Source organism: Odontesthes bonariensis, chromosome 7 (assembly GCF_027942865.1).
Source record: "Odontesthes bonariensis isolate fOdoBon6 chromosome 7, fOdoBon6.hap1, whole genome shotgun sequence".
Classification (NCBI taxonomy): Eukaryota; Metazoa; Chordata; class Actinopteri; order Atheriniformes; family Atherinopsidae; genus Odontesthes; species Odontesthes bonariensis.
In genome coordinates this window covers 2,045,773-2,071,406 of record NC_134512.1, presented here as the reverse complement: position 1 = coordinate 2,071,406, position 25,634 = coordinate 2,045,773, and the positions used below count along the sequence as shown (strand labels likewise).

Sequence of the window (25,634 nt, the reverse complement as noted above, 5' to 3'; positions counted from 1 at the left end):
CATGAATAAGCATGTGTTAAAATGGGCTTCAGCTTCAGTGAGATATGCATTTAATGTTAGTTTTTTCAGTTAAATTGTGTAAGGCTAACCTCACATTAGCGAGCTAGCTGATAGGCGCGAGTCGGTCTCAAACGTCGAACGTATTTTTTCTTGACTAGTGGCTTACCCATGCATAAAAGAGCGAACTGTTATTCATTTCGTTTGCAGGGTTTGGTTGTATTTAGATGGTGATGTGGATTGACGAACCCAAGAAATGTTGATATCCATTTTGAAGGTAAGCTAGATTTGACCCAATTAATGAACCCACACTTGCTTCACGGGCTATTAACTTAATGTGGAAGCTACAGTTCGCAGATTAACGGTGTTTGATAAACTTCGAAGTTTAACCGCTCGGTTTCACGTTTGATTGCATTTTTGTGAAAGACATGTATCCCATGGTGTGGTCATTAACTTCTTTTCGCCTGTGATACGGCAAAACAGCCAGGCCGAGGTCAAGCAATTAAAAAAAAAAAAAATTAATCTTTAAATATGATCTATAATTCTATCTCCCTTAACCGTTAAATGAGTCCCAGGATTCAGATATATTTTCTGTTTTTGCAGTCTGAAATACATATATTTAATTACAATATAGCAGTGGTGGAATTTTGACTATTATTTTCAACAACCCATTTTGTGGCTTAAATCATATTTTATATATATATATATATATATATATATATAGCGCCAAATCCCAACAAATGTCATCTCAAGGCACTTCAAAGGTACAGTCCAGTTCATGCAGGTAGGTTAATTGGTGTATCTAAGTGGCTCCCAGGAATCAGAGTGAGTGAGAGCCTTTGTCTCTGTGTGGCCCTGTGATGGACTGGTGACCCGTCCAGGGTGTACCCTTCCTCTCACCCAATGACAGCTGGGATAGGCTGACATTATACACAAGTGTATACAGCTGTACAGTGAACCCTCGCTATAACGCGGTTCACCTTTCACGGTCTCGCTGCTTCACGGATTTGCATCGTGCATTGTGTTCTGCATTCTGATTGGCTAAACAGTCTCCCCGCTTCTTCTCTACCTGTGTGTCAATAACATTGCAGTTTAATATGTACACGTACACGTTCATTACAGATCTCAAACATAATCGATGGTGGCATGTCGGTATATAAAAATCTTTTTGCCCAGAAGAAAAAAAAGAGCGACAACAACTACCGATAACTAAGCTCTTCTCTCGAAAAAACACACCTGCACCGCAGGCTTTAGAAGAAAAAAACGCTACAGAGCGGAGTCAGGATGCAGCAGCTCAGTCAGAAGAGCAGTGAAATACACGTGAGTCACTATTTGTCCTACTGTACTTTGTATTTCTTTTCATAATCATTTTTCATTTTCTCCCGTTCTAATCCAATGACTCGGGTCGGCGCTGATCTCCGCAATTTGAAGCCTTCAGTTCGTATTGATGATTAAAATGATTATTTTACAGTACAATAGTTATTTGTAAAAAAAAAAAAAACGTTTATACAGTACTTTTATTTGTTAAACAAATGCTTTAGCCTGTAAAAAGGTTTTGTTCTTTGGTTTCAATGCATTATGGAGTATTTCATTGTATAATAATTGTAAAAAAAATAAAGGTTACTACTTCACGGATTTCGCCTATCACGGGTTCATTTTGGAACGTAACCCCCGCGAAAAACGAGGGTTCACTGTATAATGTCTCAAACATGCATAGCAGCCATCTGCCTCTACTGGTTTGGGACCGAAAGGACAGGAAAGAAGGTTCATCAAGCACCGTAACACTAGGCTTCTAAAGAAGGGAACTGTAGACGCCTCTATTGGCGCGTTTCCACTACCTCGCTTCGGCTTGGCTCGGCTGGGCGCGCTATTGCTTGTTTCCACTAGCACACAGTACCTGTAACCGGGTAGACTTTTCGTATCACCTTAGGCCTGGTTCCAAGCGAGCCGAAGCGTTACTAAAACGTGACGTCAGCCGACTGCCTTCCACTGATTGGCCGATGAGTGTCGTCACTTGAAGCATCATAACCGCGTGACGACCCACTAGAATGTAAATAAATACAAGACTCAAGACAAGACTCCAAATTTTACTGCTTCAGTTAGTACTGCTATGAGATGGCTTCGCAGAAGAAATCCACTCCTTGGTCGGTCGAGGAGGTCCGGATTTGTCCATTGCTCGGCGCCGTGTAAATGACGTCGCAGAGGTTTCGCGCGCTAGTGGAAATGCGCCATATGATGAACAACTACAGACCTGTCTCTAACCTCTCTTTTATATCTAAGATTATTGAGAAAGTTGTATTTAACCAGCTCAACGACTTTCTGAATGAAAGTGGAAGTCTTGATAACTTTCAATCAGGCTTCAGACGTCATCACAGCACTGAAACAGCTCTGGTCAAAATTCCAGTCTAAAGTCGGAAAATTCGAACTGACACAACTTTCAGGTCCCTCCCCCAACCTCTAACAAGCTCCGAATCGCCCCCCAAACCCCTCCCCCTCTGTGGACGAGGTTGTGCACGTGAGTTCACACCAGTGTGAGCGCACACAAGCTGGGGCAGACTCACGCTCAGCAGCGTGTGCACAAGCTGTGATTGACAGGTAGGATTCCTCCACCCTAACTTGATTGGTTAAAAACAGCCGGGAGCGCTCGATTTTTGTAAGCATGATTACAGGCTTCAGAGGGAGCTACAGATTTCGTTATTTTTCCTAAACAGCCTATTTAATATTCTACTTCCAGAATCCCATGACAGTTCAAGCTAATATGACTAAAAAAAAGTTGCCGACTGCCGCTTTAAACGACATCAGGTTGAATACTGATTCTGGTAATGTTTCAGTCCTGGTCCTGTTGGACCTCAGCGCTGCGTTTGATACTGTAGATCACAGAATCCTGTTGCACAGGCTGGAAAACTGGGTTGGACTTTCTGGAGCGGTCCTTAACTGGTTAAGGTCCTACTTAGAAGGCCGGAGTTATTTTGTTATTATTGGCAGTTATGAATCTGAGCGAGTGGCCATGACTTGTGGAGTCCCCCAGGGGTCAATTCTTGGACCTCTTCTGTTTAACTTATATATGCTCCCTTTGGGTCAGATATTGGAGAACTTTAACATCAATTATCACAGTTATGAAGACAATACAAAACTTTATGTGTCTCGACTGCAGCCCAGCAGACGTACTGTGTCAGTGTCTGGAGGAAGTAAACACCTGGATGAGACAGAATTTTCTACAGTTAAATGAAGACAAAACTGAGATCATTCTGTTTGGTAGCAAAGAGAAGAGGGTCAGCGTTGGGAAATATCTTGACACTCGGGACCTTACAATCACTGACCAAGTTTGTAACCTCGGAGTGTTGATAGACTCAGATCTGACTTTCAGCAGCCACATCAAAGCTGTCACCAAGGCAGCTTTTTACCACCTCAGAAACATCAACAGAATTAAAGGTTTCCTCTCCCAAACAGACCAGGAGAAACTCATCCATGCATTCATCTCCAGCAGACTCCATTACTGTAATGCTCTTTTAACTGGACTTCCCAAAAAGAGCATTAAACATCTGCAGCTCATCCAGAACGCTGCTGCTGGAGTTTTAACCCAGACTAAGAGATCTGAACATATCACAGCAGCTTTAAAATCTTTCCTCTGGCTTCCAGTCAGTCACAGAATAGATTTTAAAAGCCTGCTGATGGTTTACAATCTGTGATATGTTCAGAGAATATAAAGCCAGCAGAGCTCTGAGATCCAAGGACTCAGGTCAGCTGGTCCAGTCCAGAGTCCAGACTAAACATGGAGAAGCAGCATTTAGCTGTTATGCTGCAAACAAGTGGAACAAACTGCCAGTGGAGATTAAACTTTCACCAAATGGAGACATTTTTAAATCCAGGTTAAAAACATTTCTTTTCTCATGTGTTTATGCATGAAATCTGCACGATATCTTTGAACTTATCTGGACTGTTGCTTGTTTTTAATAATTTTAATTCATTTTAATTATTTTACTTGTTTCTCTTTATCTTCTTTTATGTATTTTTAATGCTTCTTCCACTCCCTGCTGCAATGCTTTTATTGTATTTAAAGCACTTTGAATTGTTTTGTACATGAAATGTGCCATACAAATAAATTTAACTTGACTAAGCCAGGCCAGGGATACCTGCTGAGTGATTAGTTTTTTTTTAAACCAAACAGTGTTTTTGGCTATGGCCATAAATACACAGTTTTGTGTATTTAGTTTTGTGACTCATTTAAAAATTGCCCAGTTGTAGCTTGAAACCAGTCTCATGCAATGGTTTGTGATTGACTAATGTGAAAACTAAGGGAAAAAGTAATTCAACAAGTATTGAAATATTTTTAATGTCTGTGACTTTTTGTCTACTCATTTAAACTCTGGTGAAAGTCATATTTTTGCTGATATGAGACCAATGTGATGACCAACAAACTGGAATTACACATTTATTCAAATTTTTAGCTTTCTAAAGTGATTTCTATATTGATTTGATTTGGGTCAAATGACTTGCTTTTCTTCTCTGTATTTAGATAATCACAGTATGTGATAGCGTTTGAATTAAGTATCGTCGAAATATAGAATAGTGGATCTTTAACAATGTGAGCAAAAAGTTGATGTGCCTGAAACTGGCATCTACTGCCAGTTGTTAAAATGTATTCTCACTTCTCCAGGTTGAAAGTCCATCCAGTCTTTGGGGTCGAGTCGTTCGGGGTCCAGGCTGTGATGCAGAGACCACAGAACATTACAGCAATCTCCTGGCTCAGATGAACCTGTTCTATCACGATGTCACTCAGGACTTGCGCAAGCTGAAGCCCACATCATTAGAGGAAGGGCAGGTACTGTTATGCTTTCAGTTATAAATCACATTTGGATAAACTGTGCCTCAGGTGTTAGAATAATTGTCCATCTACCTGAAGACCAGTAGTTCAACCCCCAACTCTTCTGTGTTGAAATGTCACTGAACTCCGTATTACCCGTGATTTTCATATTGATGCATGAGTATCTGTATGATGGGGACAAAGAGCTAAACTCTATGAATGTCTGTGTGAATGGAATAAACAGTGTAGCCTATCCAAGCGTAATGCGAAGCCTACAGCGAAAAATGTACATTTTTGCTGGAGAATGGGGCCAACCTATACAAAGGCAACATTCTGTAACAGTGATGAAGTAGGCGGACTCTAGTAAAGAACAAACATATCCAATTACCGCAGTGATCAGTCACTCAGTGGGGTTACATGGCACTGAAAGGATCAGATAATTGGCTAAATTACAATAAGATTGAGTTATTAAATGCATGTAGACACCTTAAGGCTGATTTATGGTCGCCTACGGAGAGCTCTCTCCGTCTCCGGAGACCCTCCTGGAGATGCTTGCGTGCGTCGGCCAACATTCCTTTCTATCTGTCAAGGAGACGGAGACTCGCGAAGACCGCAAGGGTTGTGATTGGTCGGCTAACAACACAATTTCCAGAATCACTTTTCCGGTTTAGCTCCTTCCTCTCAGAACAACAACACCGCCATTTTTGAAAGAGTTTACTGTGTGCCGGTCAACATTTGGTCAAAATTATTTGCATTTCAAAATCAACAAGCTCCAACTCCAACAACAGTCTTTCTCTCTCGCTCGCCATCGTTCACTGTGAGGAGTGGAACGGAGTCGGAAGGTGAACAATCAATCAACCACTTTCACCATAGACGTCGCCAGATTGGGTTGTCTAACGTAGCGCCGCCTACTGATCGGGAGGTGAACTGCCTTGCGTATCCGACAGCCCGACGGAGAACTTCGAAAGGACGGACTACGGAGACGGATTGACGGATAGCGACGGAGAAGCATACTGAGGCCTTTAATCTGACAAGAAATTGGATCAAATCGAGTTACTCGCGATTGGATTCAGACCCCGGGATAACTGGGTTGAAAGTCACTCTAAACCTGCTTGTAGACGCTGAAGCACGTGGTGAATCAGACTTTGTGTTCTGCGCATGCTCCAGATGTTTTCCCGGGGTCGTGACCCGGAAGTCAAGGGAGACGATATTCCTGTTGTTGTCGCCGTCAGAAAGAAACAAACAACGCGATGGAGAATGCTCCGTTGGGCATCGCGTTTGTGCAACAAGCAGCTCATCACAGACCAAATGTAGAGGGACGTAGCTTCATCTTGCTCTGCGTTCTCCATCTTTCTCCAATGCCTGAGTTTGTTGTTGGTGGTGAAGAGGTCAACAGGAAGTGGCTCTATTAGCAATAGTTGGAATGGGTACAGCGCCACCTATCGTATCGGAGTATGACACGCTTTGTGCCCTGAACCGATTCATTCACCGCCATATATCCAAGGAGAATTACCCTTGCTCAACTCATTCTTATTGTAATTTAGCCAATTATCTGATCCTTTCAGTGCCATGTGACCCAACTGAGTGGAATAAATGATTGAATTCTTCAGTGCAGAAGTAGTCATTTGGTGCAGCCCTAGTTGAGACCTCTGCTGTCAGTCAGTGGAAGGCAAGTTTTTACTGGGGCAGCCTGTCTCGCAGTGGCAGGCAAAAACCTGCTGTAAAGCACTGGAAAGTTACAACAGGCACATGATGGACACCCTTTTAACCACATGAAACCATATGAAAGCCGTTTGGGAGATCATTGGACCTCACTGGAGATCATTGGATCGACCATCATTTTGTGATGGTCGATCAAAGAGAAAGGATCTATTTTTGTAATATCATCCAATCTGTTATCCATGTTTTTTCCTCTAAGTTATGTTTAAATGTAAAAGAAAAAAAAAAAGACCCCCTTTTTCCCCCAAGAAGAGGTGTGTTTAATGGTGCACTGTGTCACTTTTCACCTTATTGATAAGATAAAAACAACATTTATTTAGAATAATTCCTTCGGCATTGAAAGTTGTTCCAAAGAAAGAAACAAGAAGTATTTGTTAAACTGAGAATCAAAGGTGGTGAGGTAAAGAAGCAGAGATTTAATTTTTTAAGTCCATATTGTTCAGCACTAGATGTAACATTAGAAATGAAAATTTGAAACAATATATTTTATTGTTAAAAGTACTTGTGATCCAGCAGACAGCTCTTCTTATCAACAATGCCATCCTTTACGCCTTGGGCTGTGTCTTGTGTCATTTCTTCAGAGGAGCACTCGTTTTCTTTAGAACTCTGTAGGGCATTTTGATTTATTGTGGGAAAGACATGGCCTAGAGCGGAGGAACTTCTGTAGATACCCGCAGACACATTCTTACATTGAAGATAAATCCAGAGTTATAAACTATAATATTTTGAACACTGCTACCTTAACAAATCCATCTCTTAAGATTGATCCCACACCAAGAGTGAAAACAATATATAGGAAAGAAAAATGGGTAAGGAAAGTGGAGATTGGGCTTTCTGAGGAGGTTTGAGGTCAAATGTGGAGCTTTCAGAGGACCACTACCTGCTTCATGGCTTGGAGGGAGCATTGCTGTTTTACACTGCTGGTTACCTTATTCGTCTCTGTAAATAATGCCTTCATTTATATCTTATACACAACCGCTGCATGTTACTATGAATTGCTATGGTTGTGTGACATGTTTTACATGTAAACAAAATGATGATACAATGAAAACGTAATTGATACACTTTGCCAGATATACTGTCCAATCGTGCACAAATGCTTTCTTTATACCTTCGGGTATAAATAAAGTCACCTTACCTTACCTTACCTTACTGTGATGCCTTCATGACTCCGATAGGCATGTCTGAATAACGTTACCATAAAAGTCAGCAATGTCTGCATGCTCTGCTGATTAAACCATTCATGTTGCATATCTCGTGTGTGTAAGGATTGGACTCCAAGTAGATCAGTAATAAAAATGCACACTGAGTTTGTCACATCACAGAAATTTGTGTTATTAATCCCTCAGGTTTCAGAATCCTAGGAAAATGAGTTGAGCTTTGGGTCTGAGATGCTTGTGTGCCTTAGACCCTGAGGCTTTGAGCCTAACCTTGAATGCACGTCACAGATCTAATTGAACAATTTACCGCTTTAATGGCAGTAGTTTTTTCATTGTTTTATGACAAAGGGAAATTGCATTAATGTCTTTTTATTGCATTCACTTGACAGCCTTGATTTATATGTATTGCATGACAAAAAAATGAAAACCTATTAATTTTGTCCTTTATTTATTTTCTACACTTAAAGAAGATGAATAAGAGTGCTGTGTGTGCTCTCAGGTGTGTGTTGTGTACTGGGCAGTGATGAAGTCATGGTGTCGTGCTGTGGTGGAGTCGATCATCATGGACTCCATCTCCTGTCAAGCTCGTTGCCTCCTGGTGGACCATGGAGAACGCATTGTGGTCCCCTCAGACCAGTAAGAGTAGAGCAACACCACAACTCTCCTCACCTCTGGACCACTTTCATTTTACATCTACAGATGTAGGACTGCTCTGATACAAGATCATTTCATGGAAATGTTCTTCTGTTACTGGATTTTCAATGATTAGATGCCTTTATGTCAGTGATCATACATGTATGCCTCTTAGATTTGAAATCCTGTGTTTTTGTCTCCCTCTAACAAGGGTGCGAGTGGCAGTGCCACATTTCCTCCAGCTGCCATTCTGGGTGAGAAAATTCCACCTGGCAGGAATCAAACCAACAACCCTTCGAGTGTCTGTATATGAAGAGAAGGCAGAGCTCATGTAAGACGAGTGTGTTACTTACCTGGTTTTACCGTTTAGATGTACCCCCAGTTGTTAGAATTGTTTACAAAAAGTTGATCCATTGCCATGGATTGTTTGAATTAAAAATCCTTTTTTTATTTGGCAGTCCATCCAGTCATTGGGACAGCTCTGCCACGCTCTACCTGCACAACCTGCTTCAAGGTTAGCAAATTGGTTGATAGATGGATTAAAATAGGAGTTTAACTATAAATGTTAGCAGCATTCATTCCTGTGTCCTTAACTGTTGTGGAAACCTTTTTGGGAATCAGAAAGTTGACCTCATTTCATTTCAAAGCATCCACCCGGACAGAGGCTATTTTGCTTGAATCGGAGTCAGACTCCACTTCCATCCAGCTCTATTTGACCGTCAGCAGCATCAAGGTGAACTGAGTGATAAACACTAAGTTTCATTTAGCAGATTTACACAGATATAAAATACGTTGTGATTAAAAACCTTTCATTTTCATCATTATGCATTGAAAAACATTTTGTCTGTATGGATTTTTCCTCCAGATCTGCATGAATGATGACATGGTAGCTAAGAAGTTTGCATATTACGATGGAGCATTTGGAGACAGTGGTGGTCTAGATGCATGGGACCGATCCCCTGTCATGTTGTCCTCCAACATCTTAACTCAGACTTCATCTACATCCCCAAACAAGCTGCCAGCTCAGCCTCAACAACCTCCTGGTAAATACAAAAGCACGACTGCTTGCTCAGACACAAGGCAAACACAGACTTAACTGTGCACCGTGTTCATATGAAGTGGATCTGCAGATTTAAGAGAATACATTTATTTGACCTTTTCCTTCTTTATGAAAGGGGAAAGGAATGATTAGTGTTTAACTTGATTGTCATCAAGAAAATATATTTATTTAGTTATATCTTGAACAAAACAGCAGTTGCTACCAGTTCCAGCTGTATGATAGTGTTTTTGGCTCTTCAGCCGATTCTCGTGATCAGTTTTCCTCATCTTTCATTGATGTAGAAAGTTCTACATGAATTCTTAGAATTTCTAAGCCATGGAGATGGCAATTCTGTCAGATGATCACAAAATTAAACATTAGGTCAATCTCAGATACCTCTATTTCTGTGTGTGTGTAGATAAATAAATATATATATATTCAGCTCTTCCTTGAAGCATTTACATTGTGATTCTAATTTGAAGTGAAATAGTTTTCCTTCACAATGATCATCACTCTGATTTTGATCTTGCTTGTACCCTCAGTAACATCGCAGAGCTTTGATTCAGCTGAAGCTGGTGACTGGCAGGTGGCTCACCCTCTTCCTCAGGTCTGCAGCTATATGCATTCACTTTAAGCCTTGTCTAGTAAACCTTTAACCAGAAATATCTGTTCATCAACATGACATAATGTTTAAAATAATTTGAGATCTGCCAAACGGTAAGCATTTTATCTTACGTTTTATTCCATTGGCACTGATATTGCTTTCAGACCAAAAGTAGTGAGTTTAAACAGGTTTTGTAAATCAAGTTACACTTACTAAAACAAGCGGATGATAGCTTTCCTCACTGGCTACAGTAGCAGGTTCATCATCAGCGCTCTGTGAGCCAAAATGTGCTGGTCCAGTGTCATTCTAGAACAGGTGTTTCACTAAACAGCACAAGGCGTGACAATTCCCTGTGTCCTGCAGACTAGACTGTGCCTCTGACAGTCACAGCTCTGAAATAATCAGGCCAGAGTGGAACCCAGATACCATCACACAGTGGAACAGAGAATATGACAGGTTAAAGGAGGAAAAAAAGATTTCTTTGTCTGCAAGTTGTTTCAGTCAGCTTCAGAGCGCAATTTAGTAGACATGAGAAAATGTGAGCTGTGCCCTTTTTCTTCATCCTGTATGCACCATCCTTAGTGAAACCCAGCATCAAGAACACACAGGATTTGTGCTCTCACTAATGCAGAGGTGAACTGGAGCTGAATAAAATCTGTGTATATTGCAGAATCATTTCACGCAGGACTGAATGCAGGTTAAACAATCCCATTGCATTCTGGAGTCAGGGTAAAAAGCGTTTAAATGTCTGCTCAGCTCTGTCCAGAGCAAAGCAGAAGAAGCACAAACACTGTATTTACACATCCAGCAGAGCAGGAAGAAAGGAACAAAACTCCAGTTGACACTCACACTGAGCTAAGTAAACAGATAATGATGTGGGGCTAAATGCTATGTTGGACAAATCTGATTCCTGATCATTGCTCCGCGATAGATTAAACCGACTGCTCTCTTGGTTTAGTGTTGTCCCTTACTTTTTAAATGCATGACTTTCAGAGCTGGCTCCATGTTGCCTCTGAAGGAGACAGTAGTTCAGAGGTGTCCAAAGGTCAAATGTCTTCAAGCAACCACTCCAGGAATGACTCTGAAGCTGTTGCTGCAGAGAGGTGACGGTCTACATCCGGTTCAGTAGTTCACTCATGATTAGTATTATTTGATTGAGGCTGTAAAGATTATTTTGAAACAGTGAAAAGTGCAAATATCCATACTTACATAACTAGAGACATGTAAAGGCTGGCACTGTATGGAAAGTTAATGAGTTGTGCCATCGGCCTTGTGTTTTTGGTCATTGCTTCTGTTGATTTTTGCATGTTCAGAAATCAGTAAAAGTTTGAATTATGGTAAAAGGATAAGTTAAATCAGAGTCTGTAGTTTGTTAATCATACATCCATGTCAACTGCCTTGGTATTTCAGTAACTCGTCAGAGGACACCGACTCATCTCTGGCTGCAGCTTTAACTGAAAACCTTGATCTGTTCAGGTGAGAATAGGCTGAAAATGACACGACTGATCTGATCTGGACTTGTTGCTTTGAACTGTGCAACTTTCTGCCTCACAGGTTTTTAAAGTTTCTGAATCCTGGCACTGGCTGCCAAGAAGCAGTTTCCATTGTGAGTACATCTACAGTCTGGGGTGTGGGTAAAAAATGAAAGTTTCTTATGAAAATGGAATTTCTAAGATTCAGAAATCCATTTTTCATTGCCTTTACTGTTTGGCACGCTTCTTTGAGCTTCTGTTGTTGATTAAGCATTGACATGTTTAAGTGTTGACATTGCTGGAGCAGCAGCACACCAGACAGGTTTGTTGCTGCTAAAGTTAACCGTTAGAGTGAGCAATTTGATTTATATAGCGCTGTGAGAAATTCAGCAGGAAATGGAGCCAGTCCAGTTCTCCGTGAAAGCAAGTTCACTTTGGATTCTAGAATGATCTGGGCAAGTGGGAGCCAGACATGTCTCTTTGGGTATGCAACTTTCGCAAAAGGAAAGTCCAGTGCTTTGGTGATACCACAAATGTCCTGGCTCACATATTGCACAATCACATGGAATTGAAAGGAGCCATCTACTCATTGCTTTACCAAATCCTCAGTGAATTCTGAAACAGCCGAAGCTGTCCTGGTTCAGCTTTCACTGCTTCATACTTCACAGTGAAGACTTTACATTTATAAGAGATAGTTGAGCTGCGATATATCATACCCAACAGAGAGCTATGTCAGCTTTACAAAGACTTGTAAGCCTAAGACTGCTAATTTTTTGTTTGTTTGTTTTTCTTTAACAGTGTTCTTGTAACAGTGTTCTGCACATGTTGTACTGTGTTTTGTTGTGTAGGATCAAAGTACAGGTTCATACAACCCCTGATAAACATTATGGAATCAAAAGTCTTCTAAGATGTTCTGTCATCTTTTTCATTTTGTAGTGGATATAGGACATCATGCAATTTGAATTAATCTATGCATTCTGCACAAAATTCCCACGAAATGGAGGGTAAAATTGTTTCCTTGTGTCATGAGGAAAAAATGATGGAACCAAAAAAAACAGACAAAAGAACACAGGACAAGGGCGGCTGTAGCTCAGGAGGAAGAGCGGTCAGGCAGAAAGTGACCGTCTGTGTGCGATGGAGAGAAAAGTACTGTGTAGCCCGTACCAGTGTAGACACTAAGATGTACTCTGGCTTATTGTATAAAAGCACTATGAGTGCTAAAGTAGAATATAAAACGGCTTTAGAAGTACAGATAATTTGCTTTGTTGCACCTCTTGCTTTTATGACCGCTTACATTTGAGGCATGGACCTCACTAATGAAAAACTATATTTGTCATCAGTTGGGTCCCAACTTTCTTTTACAGCACCTGACAGATCATCTGGATGGAATCTTCTTTTCCACCATACATTTTCAGATGGACAAAATAAAAAAGATATTCCAGCATGCTTCTCCTTAGCCCACTGTAAACTTGTTTTCTTCTTTTAAGATGATGCTTTACATTTTCTTTCATTTGTGTTTCTGCTCATTTGATTTTCATTTCCTTGGTCAGCTTTCCTTCTTCAACCTCTCCATCTTGTTTGTAAGTGCTCCATCGTTTAGAGAGCTGACTGCGATCAACCACAATCTTTTTGAGTTTTATAACCGTTTCCATTTTTTTCACCAACAACCATGTTTCTGTTCAGCTGCAGACTCATTTGCAGCTTTAGACTTGTACAGGTATAGTTTTTTCAGAATGCAAATTACTGGGTGATTCTACAAGTTCTTCTTCTACTTTATCTGAAGAAAGATTTCCCACACATACAGAGCAGTACCTGCTTTTTCACTCGCATCACCCACTTGAACACAAACTGGCTGTCATCAGAACTCTACACCCCCGGGCAGAGAGTGCACCTACCAAGGCTGAGGGAAAACAAAATGAACATCAGCACTCCAAGAAAGCTCTTCATACATGTGGATATCCAAACTGGGCCTTTGTCAAACTAGCAAAGACAAATGGACCAAACCTCACTGTGAGAGAAGCTAAGGAGAACAGGCACAAACATACTGTAATTCCATATGTGGCAGGAGTCTCAGAGAAAGTGGAGAAGGATCTCCTGTAAACATGACATTCCAGTGAGCTTCAAACGCAAGAACACCCTCAGACAGAGACTGCTTCACCCAAAGGACCAAACACAAACCGAGTGGTGTCGTGTATGCGGTGCAGCGCAGCAAAGAGTGTGTGGTCCTCTATAAGGAAGAGACCAAACAACAACTCCACAAGCGCAAGACGCAACATGGGAGCCACGTCTTCAGGTCAAGACTCAGGACACTGAGGACCATAATGTCCACATTCTGGACAGAGAAGACAGATGGTTTGAGAGAGGAGTCAAAAGCCCCTTTCACACTGCGACCCGCTACCTTAGCGGGTCCAAATTGCACCTTCGACCCGCGTCGAGCAATGTGAACGCTTGGCGTGTCAGGGTGACCCGTGTCGCCTGAAGCCGAGTTCAGGGGGAGTTGCCTAGTGGCAGAGCGTCACACGAAACACATAAAATGCTGGGCGTGTACAATGACGTAGTCACAAGCCATGCGTCGGAGGTAGGGTTAAATACACCTGTCTGCATCAAATTTTTCAAACAAACGATGGCGGGACACCTTGACAACTCGGTTTTGCAATGCAGTTCATGGAGATGTTACTTTACGGTGCGTCTTGCTGCGTGGGAAACCGCGCTCTCCCATCTTTCTCGCCAGCCCTTCCAGCAGATGTCCATCCTTCACCGTCCCCGACATGTGGCGGTAAATAACGTCCTCTGCTCGAGGCTGAGGAGCTCGCGGACCTCCTTGTCTCCCCAGTTGGTCATATTAAAAAATGTCTCGAACTTGATGTAGGCTAAAACAGAGTAAAACATGTCCTCACCTGTCGCTGTTGTTCTGAATCAGCTGTCCATTCTGTCTTTTAAACTCCTCACGTCACGCCCACGTCCGACCCGCGTCGATTGTGTTCACATCAAACTCGGCTCGGCAAAAAGACTAGGGTCCGACGCGGGTCGAAAGGCGAGTCGAGTTGACACGGCAGCCCGGGTCGGCAGTGTGAACACAACAGCGGACACGCTAAATTCGCGAATTAAACGCGGGTTATTCGGCAGTGTGAAAGGGGCTACAGAAACTACTTGTCGCACTTCCTCTGCTCTTCCTTATGACAACCTCAGTGTTGCATTTGCAGTTCAGTCTTTTGTCCAGGTAAATTAGTAGGATTTCCTGGGGATTCTAAAACACACAGTCCTCTCTTGTTTTGTTTGTGTTTAAGATGAGGTGATTGGTCCATCACCATGTCACAAAGTGTACTCAGCCTCTTGTCCATCACTGATACACCCAACAACTGCAGAGTGGTCTGAGTTGTGCTGGACATCTGAGTTGTACGGAGTAAAGAGTGAGCCTAGTTTTGGTTCAGTCTCCAAATGCTTCCAACTGCTGGAGACACAGAGGCTGGAGGGGAAGGTAGAGTAGATCTCAGTGTGCTCTGATGTGGGGCGGGATGTTGGTGAGGCGGCGTTAAGATCCATGACTGAGGTGGAGAGTGAGATTATGGAGGTATGACACGGACAATGTGGGTACAGGTAGGATGTGAGGTCTGTAGCTGAAGACATGGGAGGAGCATGCTGGGAGTTGATCTGAATGGAACCCATTAACAAAACATGCTTACTTCATTGGCTCTCATCAGGCTTCCATCAGTCTGATTCTGTTTCAGCCTGTGATCTTTTTCATCCACACATCTCTCATTTTTCTGCTGGAGCTTGCTTTTCTATCTTTTTTCTGTACACCTCCTCGCTGTCTGTTATCTTTTTTCCGGATGTTTTTTAGTAGTCCTCACTGGCTGTTTTCCTAATTCTTTCCAGTTTCTTCTTAATGTTCACCAGCTTTTTTAGGTCATTGGTGATCCAGGGTTTGTCATTGAAGCACCTCACTGTCCTTGCAGTCCTTGGCTGCACAGTGGTGTTGTGGGTTAGTGCTGGTTTCTCAAAGCGAGAGGTTCTCCAGGTTTGAGTCCCAGCTGGGGCCTTTCTCGTGGAGTTTGCATGTTCAGCTGTTTTTGAACAGTCCTCAGTAACTCCCTGTATCCCTGAAGGCATTTTTTCTATGTTCAGCAGCGTTTTCAGATCGCTGGTGATCCAGGGTTTATTATTGATGAAGCTGTCCTTGACTGTCCTTGTGTCCTTGAAATATTACTCTCCTCACTGGAGTTAATGTAGTCTGTTAGACACTTGGTCATAAGCAGCACAGACATTTTGCAGAAAAAAATAACCAAACATAAAATGCCAAAATACATACAGTATGATCAGAGCTACTGCAATTTACTGACACTTTCGTACAGGGCATTCTAGAAAAAAATAACAATTTTATCAAAAAAAAGATTTAATGTTCAGCTATTTAATAACATAGATTTATGCTATATCTGTCTCTTTTCTGTTTCTTTGTAAATGTGCATCCTTCGATTGTGGTCAATTCATACTTAATTGGTGATATTGCAAAAAAACTTCACAATTTGGTCTGAAATATTTGAACCGTGAAATCCAGAAGAAAATCTTGTTCGGTTTGTTTTCTTCCAGGTGGGTCAGAGTGATGAGCTTAATGATTGTGGGTCTAAGGAGAGGACTGTTATGTCCACAGCTTGCACAGAGCAAGAACTGGATCCCGTCAACATGTCATCAAACAACCAGTACAATTTTTATTTGATCACTTTGTCTTACCATTACTTAAAAAAGAGAAAAAGTTCAGTTGCAAAATGCATAGTCTTCATCTCTGAGGTTTACAGAATATTAATTCACATCAGCGTAACTGGGCATCTTAGACCATGCATGTTTTGTCACATAGATTAACGCCTTTAAAAAAAAATGAGCCGCCATCGCCAGGACAGGAAGCCCTCCTGGTTATGAGGTATGGCTGTGTGCCGTTTTGTTCTCACTTCACATTTCAGTTTTAGTTCATTTGAACTCATGTTGTGTTCTGCCTTTGTCTTTACAGCGGTCAAATTGAAACTCCATCAAATGAAGAAATGAGGTACATGCTCTGCACTCAAAGTTTTTTTTAATTCTAGTTTTTTTAATTCTATATATATATATATATATATATATATGTGTATATATGTATGTGTATATACATATATACATATATACATATATATATATATACATATATACATATATATATATATATGTATATATATATATATATATGTGTAAAGGAAAGGCTCAACGAACAAAATTCTGACAAGTTCACTTGGCCTCCAAAACTCTCCAGATACTATTTGATGGCATCTTTAGAAAGAAACCACAAACTCCCCACCCCATAACCCATAGGACTAAATAAAAATAAAAAAAGTACCATTTTATTATGCATGGCATGAGGAGGGCTTACTCAGTATTAGGCGAATGGACATCATGTTATGGCTGATCACTTCAAATCAGCTATAGATTGAGATGCATAACACATACAGCGAAAATGTCATTTTCTGTTTCTCAGCAGACTGTTTTAATTTTTAAACAGTTCAGATAAACCAGGGTCAGGAACCGCAGATCCAGGAGAGACGTGGAGGAGCGAAGAGGACCTGGTCTGTTCACGGTGAGCTGCTGCTCTGACAGGACTATGTTCACCCCATACTAACCTTCATTTTCCCTCCAGCAGTCAATGGCTACATTTACATGGACGGCAATATAAGGTCATATTTGGCATAAGCAATAATCAAAATAAACTACTTGGAATGTGCTATATTATTCACATTATGATAACTTACATACTGTACATTTTTATCACACTGTCCCGGCCCCCTAAAGTCTTCAGTAGCATTTTGGGGGGGGGGGGGGTGTTCTGAGGCAGGTACATGCTGGACAGGTCACTACTGTAACCGAGACAAAGTTAAAAGATATTTGGATATGGTTTGACATGAAAACTTAATCACTGCTATGCCTGTTCACTCACCAACTCTGCTTAACATTTGGTACAAGTATTACGTGATATGTAAGTTAGGCGGGTATGCACAACTCAACTTTATTTATAAAGCCCTTTAAAACAGCCGTGGCTGAAACAAAGTGCTGTACATGAGTAACAACACGAAATATATATACAAGATTGAATTAAATTTTTTTAGCATTTTACGTTACATTCAACTGCCATAAAACGCCAAAGAACAAGTAGATATATAAAGTCGCCCCAGCATTATGCTAATATTAGCAAAGAGTGACACAGCAGAGGAATACATTGTTCACGTGCTGTTGAAGACCTTGGAGAAAGCAGAGGAAGCTCCCATCATAGACTTCACTATACCTGCATCCTGCAGCCAAACAAAGCCCAGGTAATGCAGTCGATAAGTGAAGCCTGCTGACGGTGGTTGGGCGGTGTGCTGGGAAGTGTGGCCTGATAAGGAAAGAATATCAGCATTTTTAAACTGTGATAAGTTAGACTACTTTGTAATATTCAGCTGTCCCTAAATAGGCCAGTAGTATCCCAGTATATCACAGAATTTCTGCTGCTTGACATTAGGTAGGAAAGATCAGTATCTGAAAGCTTTTACCTTACCAACCACAGGCTAGTGGGGAACATTGGTAACCACTGATAGGCAGAGAAGGGCAGGTCATCTTTGTCTTCAAACTAACAGAACAGCTCCCTCAGTCTGCAAAGTGTTACACCACTTTTACTTATTGGATAGATATTAAATGTGGACTTCTGAGGTGATTGATTTGAATCCTACAAACGGTATGTACAATGTGTAGTGAGGTGGTTCACTCATACATTGGCACTAAAAAAATGCAGCTGTTTCAATTAAAGAGAGTTGTCTGATTTTTGAAAGCACAAAAAAGAAGAAATTCAGGCTGATAACTTGTATTTATTTATTTTGAAAGTTCCTTTGTGTGGATGGATAGTATTTTGAGTATACAAAATACAGATATGCATGAATATACAGGTGCTGGCCAGTAAATTAGAATATCATCAAATAGTTGAATTATTACAGTAATTTCATTCAAAAAGTGAAACTTGTATACTTTCCTTCCACACACACTGATATATTTCAAGTGTTTATTCATTTTAGTTTTGATTATTATAACTGACAGCTAATGAAAACACCAAATTCAGTATCTCAGAAAATTAGAATGTTTTGAAAAGGTTCAATATAGAAGACACCTGGTGCCACACTAATCAGCTGATTAACTTAAAATACCTGCAAAGGCCTTTAAATGGTCTCCCAGTCTTGTTCTGAAGGCTACACAATCATGGGGAAGACTTCTGACTTGACAGTTGTCCAAAAGACGACCATTGACATCTTGCACAAGGAGGGCAAGACACAAAAGGTTATTGCTAAAGAGGCTGGCTGTTTGCAGAGCTCTGTGTCCAAGCACATTCATAGACAGGTGAAGGGACGGAAGAAATGTGGTAGAAAAAAGTGTACAAGCTATAGGAATAACTGCACCCTGGAGAGAATTGTGAAACAAAACCCATTCAAGAATGTGGGGGAGATTCACAAAGAGTGGACTGCAGCTGGAGTCAGCGCTTCAAGAACCACCACGAAGAGATGCATGAAAGACATGGGTTTCAGCTGTCGCATTCCTTGTGTCAAGCCACTCTTGTACAACAGACAGCGTAAGAAGCGTCTCGCCTGAGCTAAGGACAAAAAGCACTGGACTGCTGCTGAGTGGTCCAAAGTTATGTTCTCTGATGAGAGTAAATTTTGCATTTCCTTTGGAAATCAAGGTCCCAGAGTCTGGAGGAAGAGCGGAGAAGCACAGAACTACGTTGCATGAAGTCCAGTGTAAAGTTTCCACCGTCAGTGATGGTGTGGGGTGCCATGTCATCTGCCGGTGTTGGCCCACTCTGTTTTCTGAGGTCCAAGGTCAATGCAGCTGTCTACCAGGAAGTTTTAGAGCACTTCATGCTTCCTGCTGCTGACCAACTTTATGGAGATGCAGATTTTACTTTCCAACAGGACTTGGCACCTGCACACAGTGCCAAAACCACCAGTACCTGGTTTAAGGACCATGGTATCCCTGTCCTTGATTGGCCAGCAAACTCGCCTGACCTTAACCCCATAGAAAATCTATGGGGTATTGTGAAGAGGAAGATGCAATACGCTAGACCCAACAATGCAGAGGAGCTGAAGGCGACTATCAAAACAACCTGGGCTCTCATAACACCTGAGCAGTGCTACACACTGATCGACTCCATTCCACGCCGCATTAATGCAGTAATTGAGGCAAAAGGAGCCCCGACCAAGTATTGAGTGCTGTACCTGCTCATTCTTTTCATGTTCATACTTTTCAGTTGGCCAACATTTCTAAAAATCCTTTTTCTTCATTGGCCTTAAGTAATATTCTAATTTTTTGAGATACCAAATTTGGAGTTTTCATTAGTTGTCACTTATAAATATCAAAATTAAAAGAAATAAACATTTCAGATACATCGGTCTGTGTGCAATGCATGAATATAATGTACAAGTTTCACTTTTTGAATGATATTACTGAAATAATTCAACTTTTTCATGATATTCTAATTTACTGGCCAGCACCTGTATATCTTAATACGCATGATTTAATAATGAGTGAGATGAAATACACATCAAGTGACCGTGCTATTAAGAGATTTGACAGAAATGCTATTTTGTTTTCTGGCGTCTCATACAGGCTTTTGGAGTGGTTGAATCCAGACCCTCTTAACTCTGACCCAGACACTCACGATGATGTGGTAAGTTTTCTTAATTCAAAATTTTTAAAACAAACTTCTTTGCAAAAGCTGTGTGTCAAAGTTTTGGTATGCGAATTGATGATACTTGCTGCGGTTGCAAAAGAACTGCTAAAAGGAATCAGCCAATCTGAAGAGTTGTGGCTGAATATAATGCACATCCGTTTAGAATAATAGTCACAGTGATGCCCCCACAGAATTAGCTTTATAAAATACCATTTTAGTTTTCCTTTCTGCAAATCTTCTTGTATTTTTGTTTGTTTTCACAAAAGCTCCACTATCTATCTATCTATCTATCTATCTATATATATATCTGAAAACATTTGAAATCAATACAACTAGACCATGTTTGTATGATATCGGGTGCAATTAAAGTAGTATCTGAAGAGTTGTAGTTTCTGTTCCATGCCTTCTTTGAAAAACTCTGTTTAGATAATATTTATCACCAAGACCTTGGCTGTGTGGAAGAACATTTCAAATTTAGATGTGGATCTACATTACTTCCTTTAAATTGTTTGATAGGGCACTGGCTCTTATTTGTCTTCATCTTGTCTCCATTTTGTTCTCAGGTTTCACCCAGTGATCCCAGGATGGATGGGATTCTGGTGCACTCAGCCCACCAAGTAGAACCCTGTAACAGCTTGGAAGATGCTCCCATCACAGATTCTCTGCGCCGGGTAAACCATAATGTACACTGAGATGTGTTCCCAGGCTGTTCATACATGAAAATTGTTCAATACATGTTAATTGTGTTGTGGTTGGATGTGAGCTGCCACAGTGTGGGTTGCTCACATCCATCGTTACTGATTTCAGTTTACTGACTTTAAGGGTTGAAGTTATTTTTGTCATTTCATGAAAGACTTGTGTTGTAACATCCATTAGAGTTAAAGTTAAAGTTGGCATCCCAGCCATACTTTTAATGGTGTCCCACATTTTCCTGGGGTTGTTAGCGCTAAACTGTTCCCCCAGGGGTCTCCTATATGCCTCCTTTGTCTCCCTAATCTTCCCCCTCATCTCCTTGTATCTCTTTTTGTACTCTATCCTGTCCTTGTTTTTAAAGCCCAATTCCTATTTTGATATTTGTTTTATTGTCTGTTGTTTGGATACATTTTGACTGTTTTAGGTTGGTATAATGGACTCAACACAAAAGTTGATGAAGTCTATGTACATGCTGAGTCTAGAGTGCCGTCCCTCAGCACCTCCCAGTTAGTGCAGTCAAAGCACTGTATGACTTTATGGGGAGGTTTAGTCCGATATGTTGGGATGAGTTGGACAACATTATGATCAGATGAGGCTATCGGTGGCTTGCTTCTGGTTTGATAGCCCCCTTGATGCTTATGTAACAGTTATCCAGTGTATTTTGATTTCTTGCTTTGCATTTGCAACGTAGGGCTCAGTTTCTTGCCCCAGGATGCTTCGACATGTGGCCTGGGAAAGCCAGGAGTCAAACTCCTTGTTACATCTTATGTGCTCATTGGTCATTTGTTTTACAAAAAAAATAGTTCTGCAATAAATTTAAAGAAATGGCTTCAAAGGCAGTAGAACTCTCACCATGTCTGAGGCAATGTTGCCAAATCCGCTTAATACAGTTTATGCTTGCTTTGATAACCTCCACAAAGAGTCGGCTGTAAAGTCTGCACAACCTCCAGCACGCCTGCTCCTGGCACCATCCACAGTGGATGTTAGAATAATTATCCTGATAATTAACACAAGAAAATCTGCAAGGCTAACCTATGAAAACATTGCTTGGCTCTTTACCTGGAGAGCTTTGTCTACAGACAAAAAGAATGGAATTCACATGGTCGGTTTACTGGTTTCTGCACCAGATACCAGCCACTCTTCAGATAGAGGTCGCCCTTGTCTTGGCAAATATGACTATCCCTCATCTGATCCTCTGATCAGCCCCAACTACTCAAGCTTGGCAGAATCCTACATTAACAAAGAAAAGGCTAAAGACTGGGGTTATTACTTTGGTGTGGACAGTTTGCTCTGTATTTCCTGAATTTGACCTGAGTGACCGGTCTTTCTCCAGGTGCTACAGAGGAAAAAGTACTGCACTTTGTCTCCAGCTGACCGTTACAGCTGGCCAGCTGTGGCTCGAGGATGCAACACTGTAATCGTCTCCCACATCACTGAGCAGCCACTCGGCTACCTCACCCCACTCCTCACCCACATCCTACTAAATTCCATCTTCACCTCCAGCTCAGGAGTAAGTATAAAGACACAAATAGATGCAGTGGCTTTTTATTCCAGTCTCAAATTAAATAACATCACTTTTAAAAGTATACTCTTCATGTCAATGTGTTTATGTCCAGCCAATAGCAGTAGTGCTGTGTCCAGGCTGGGAGAGGGCCCAGGTTGTATATAACGTGCTGGAAGAGATCAAAGTTGCCAAAACTCTTCATCCTGTCATTGTACTTCTGGGCATCGGCAAGGATGAAGCCCAAGCTATCAAAATCCCCAAAAACTGTAAGCCAACATATTTTCAGTCTGTCAGTTGTCAGAATGAATCCAGATTTTTTTAAAGATTTTATTGGAAATCTCTAAATGTGTTTATTTAGAATTTGGAATCCCATAATTGTCTTATTTTCAACAGGCCTGTTAGTGACCACCCCATTCACTCTGGCCCGTCTACTGTCCTGCCACTGCTTCCTGTTCCTACGGCTGTACCACCTGGTGCTGGACGAGGCTGACCAGCTCTTTACTGTTGCTCCTGATCAGGTAACAGATTATCATTTCTACAAAGAAAGAACCTGCTATCTGATTGGGATATGCTGGGGAAAAGATTATGAGGTCAGTAATTACAAAGGTAACCCTAGGACTTTCAGTTGGAAGTTTAACCATACACTGAAACATTCTCCGTGTAACAGTACAATTGAACACTAAATATTAGCTTTCTACCTACTGTCAAACTCTATCAGCAGTTAACATCTGTTCCTTCTGTCTCTGCTTTCATATACTGTATTTTAATGCAGCTAAAATCCTAACAGCTCTTCTTTTTTACTCTATTTCTGATTCAATGTGTGATAACAGACAACAGAGGCTGAAATTTCACCAGTTAACACGACACCTTAACCAGTAATCTCTGATATTACAAATACAACATTGTATGATATGATTACCTTTGGCAATGTGTCTGTTTTTTTTTTTTAATTCTGGTTGTACTTTGATGTGACTGAGAGTATTAGTTCAGCTTACAGGCTGAAGTTGCTGTGATGGGCAGATAAAGGAACATATGACGGTGTGCTTGCACCAGCAAGGAAGTTCTAGTGACACCTTTGGCACTACTTGTCTAGTACAATGAACTTGGGTTGGAAAGGCCCAGCCCAAGCCTCAGCTTGCTTATGTTCTCTACTAGTGCTTTTCTCAACTAACAAGCCTATTGATTTCCATAAAATACAACCTTGTGTATGTTCTGCTCAGTGGACTATTTGTCAACTGAGTGGGTGCCTTCTGCCCAGATGCTGTAGCATTAACAAGGTGCTATGGTGGTAAGCGAATTCCGATTGACAATGGACCAACTTTACAGGATTTTTTATTTTCTTTGATCTGAAACTGTCCCAAACATTAAACATTTCTGTATTTTTATCTAATTTTGCTCCTCGTAGTTTTCTCCAGTTTCCTCCATTGCGCCGTTAAATCAAGTTTGGTTGAAATGCAGCACGTGGAAGAGGGATTGTACCCATAACTTGAACGGCTGCTTCGATTTTCTGAAACCAGCTGTTCCTTCTACATAAATACGCCACCCGCACCAGACAGAGCAAATGAAGCCACTCATGTTTCTGCAAAGAGAAAGTCCATTGACAAAAAACTGACGTCTCAGTGGGGCAGTATCAAGACTGAGCAGGGTTAAAAACCTTAGGTACAAAAGCGGTTTCAGCAAAACCTTAGAATACCCCTTCAAAACATGCATGCACAACGTCACTCACACATTGAGCAGAAACCAGTGTGAGCAATAAAGCTGTCTTAAAAGAAAGCACCTTAAGTTCGACCTGCTGCTGTGGTTCGAAAGGTGGTCTCATCAGCACATCAGGCACCACTGGTAAATCCCACGGCGCAGTTCAGCCCCTCGACACTGGCCGGAAACAATGTGCCCACTTCATGAACTGATAAATGATCGGGTGTTGCCCCACTGTTTTGTCTCCATAATCTATGTGACAAGCTAGTGTGGTGGCTAGGTACACTTAGAATGTGGACAAAGCCAGATCTGTATCCCTCAGCTCCCGTAAAAATGTTAACAGTGGATACTGGGATCTCAAGAACCGCTACCCCTGCTTTTGTGCTATTTAATATTATATGCGGTGGAAGAGGCTCTGGCACTGAGCTTAACAGGTGGACAAAAGTGTTGGTACACCTCTGTAATAATAAATAAAAAGATGAACCAATGAAACATTGCTTTTGAATTGTGGTTCAACAGAATCCTTCTTAAAAACAAACTAATGAAACAGGCCTGGACAAAACTGATGGTACCCCTAGCAAAGATTGAAAATAATTTGACCATAGGGACATGTTGAACTAAGGTGTGTCCTCTAATTAGCATCACAGGTGTCTTCAAACTTGTAATCAGACAGTCTGCCTATTTAACACGTGACAAGTAGTCACTGTGCTGTTTGGTGACATGGTGTCTACCACACTGAACATGGACCACAGGAAGTGAAGGGGAGAGTTATCACAGGAGATTAGAAAGAAAACTATAGACAAGCATGTTAAAGGTAAAGGGTATAAGACCATCTCCAATCAGCTTGAGCAAGCACAGGTCCACCGCACTGTAGCCAACCTCCCTGGATGTGGCCGCAGGAGGAAAATTGATGACAAAATGAAGAGACGGATAATACGAATGAGCCCAGAACTACCTCCAAAGGAATTAAAGGTGAACTCAAAGGTCGCACCATCTGTCATTGTTTGAGCCAAAGTGGACTTCATGGGAGACGACCAAGGAGGACACCACTGTTGAAAGCAAATCATAAAAAAGCAAAACTGGAATTTGCCACAATCCATATTGATAAGCCACAAAGCTTCTGGGAGAATGTCCTTTGGACAGATGAAACCAAACTGAAGCTTTTTGGCAAGGCACATCAGCTCTATGTTCACAGATGCAAAAATGAAGCATATCAAGAAAAGAGCACGGTCCCTACTGTGAAACAAGGAGGAGGCTCGGTTGTGCCAGATGCAGCAAAGCAGCCCCAGAACATAAGGTGTTTGAATCTTTGCAGGGTACAATGAAATCTCAAGACTATCAAGGCATTCTGGAGAGAATTGTGCTGCCTTGTGTCAGAAAGCTTGGTCTCAGTCGCAGGTCATGGGTCTTCCAACAGAATAATGACCCAAAACACAGCTAAAAACACCCAAGAGCTAAGAGCAAAACCCTGGACCATTTTGAAGTGTCCTTCTATGAGCCCTGATCTAAATCCTGTTGAACATCTGTGGTCTGGGGAAGGGACTCTTCAAACCTGAGACAACTGGACAGTGTTTCCCACAGATGTGAAGGCAATGTGTGGT

At 41.3% G+C, this 25,634-nt stretch overlaps 1 protein-coding gene across 1 annotated transcript in view; it reads left to right on the top strand.

Annotated features, from left to right (window-relative positions):
- Positions 1-25,634, top strand: part of tdrd12 (tudor domain containing 12) — a 68,344-nt gene that overhangs the window by 1,981 nt on the left and 40,729 nt on the right. The window contains exons 4-18 of the mRNA XM_075470853.1: positions 4,648-4,819; positions 8,180-8,316; positions 8,525-8,644; positions 8,772-8,827; positions 8,961-9,046; positions 9,179-9,356; positions 9,895-9,959; positions 10,950-11,059; positions 11,367-11,432; positions 16,953-17,027; positions 20,078-20,138; positions 20,705-20,812; positions 22,168-22,344; positions 22,451-22,604; positions 22,732-22,856. Of these exons, the coding sequence (XP_075326968.1) occupies positions 4,648-4,819; positions 8,180-8,316; positions 8,525-8,644; positions 8,772-8,827; positions 8,961-9,046; positions 9,179-9,356; positions 9,895-9,959; positions 10,950-11,059; positions 11,367-11,432; positions 16,953-17,027; positions 20,078-20,138; positions 20,705-20,812; positions 22,168-22,344; positions 22,451-22,604; positions 22,732-22,856 (1,690 nt within the window). The remainder of the gene's footprint in view (positions 1-4,647; positions 4,820-8,179; positions 8,317-8,524; positions 8,645-8,771; positions 8,828-8,960; positions 9,047-9,178; positions 9,357-9,894; positions 9,960-10,949; positions 11,060-11,366; positions 11,433-16,952; positions 17,028-20,077; positions 20,139-20,704; positions 20,813-22,167; positions 22,345-22,450; positions 22,605-22,731; positions 22,857-25,634) is intronic.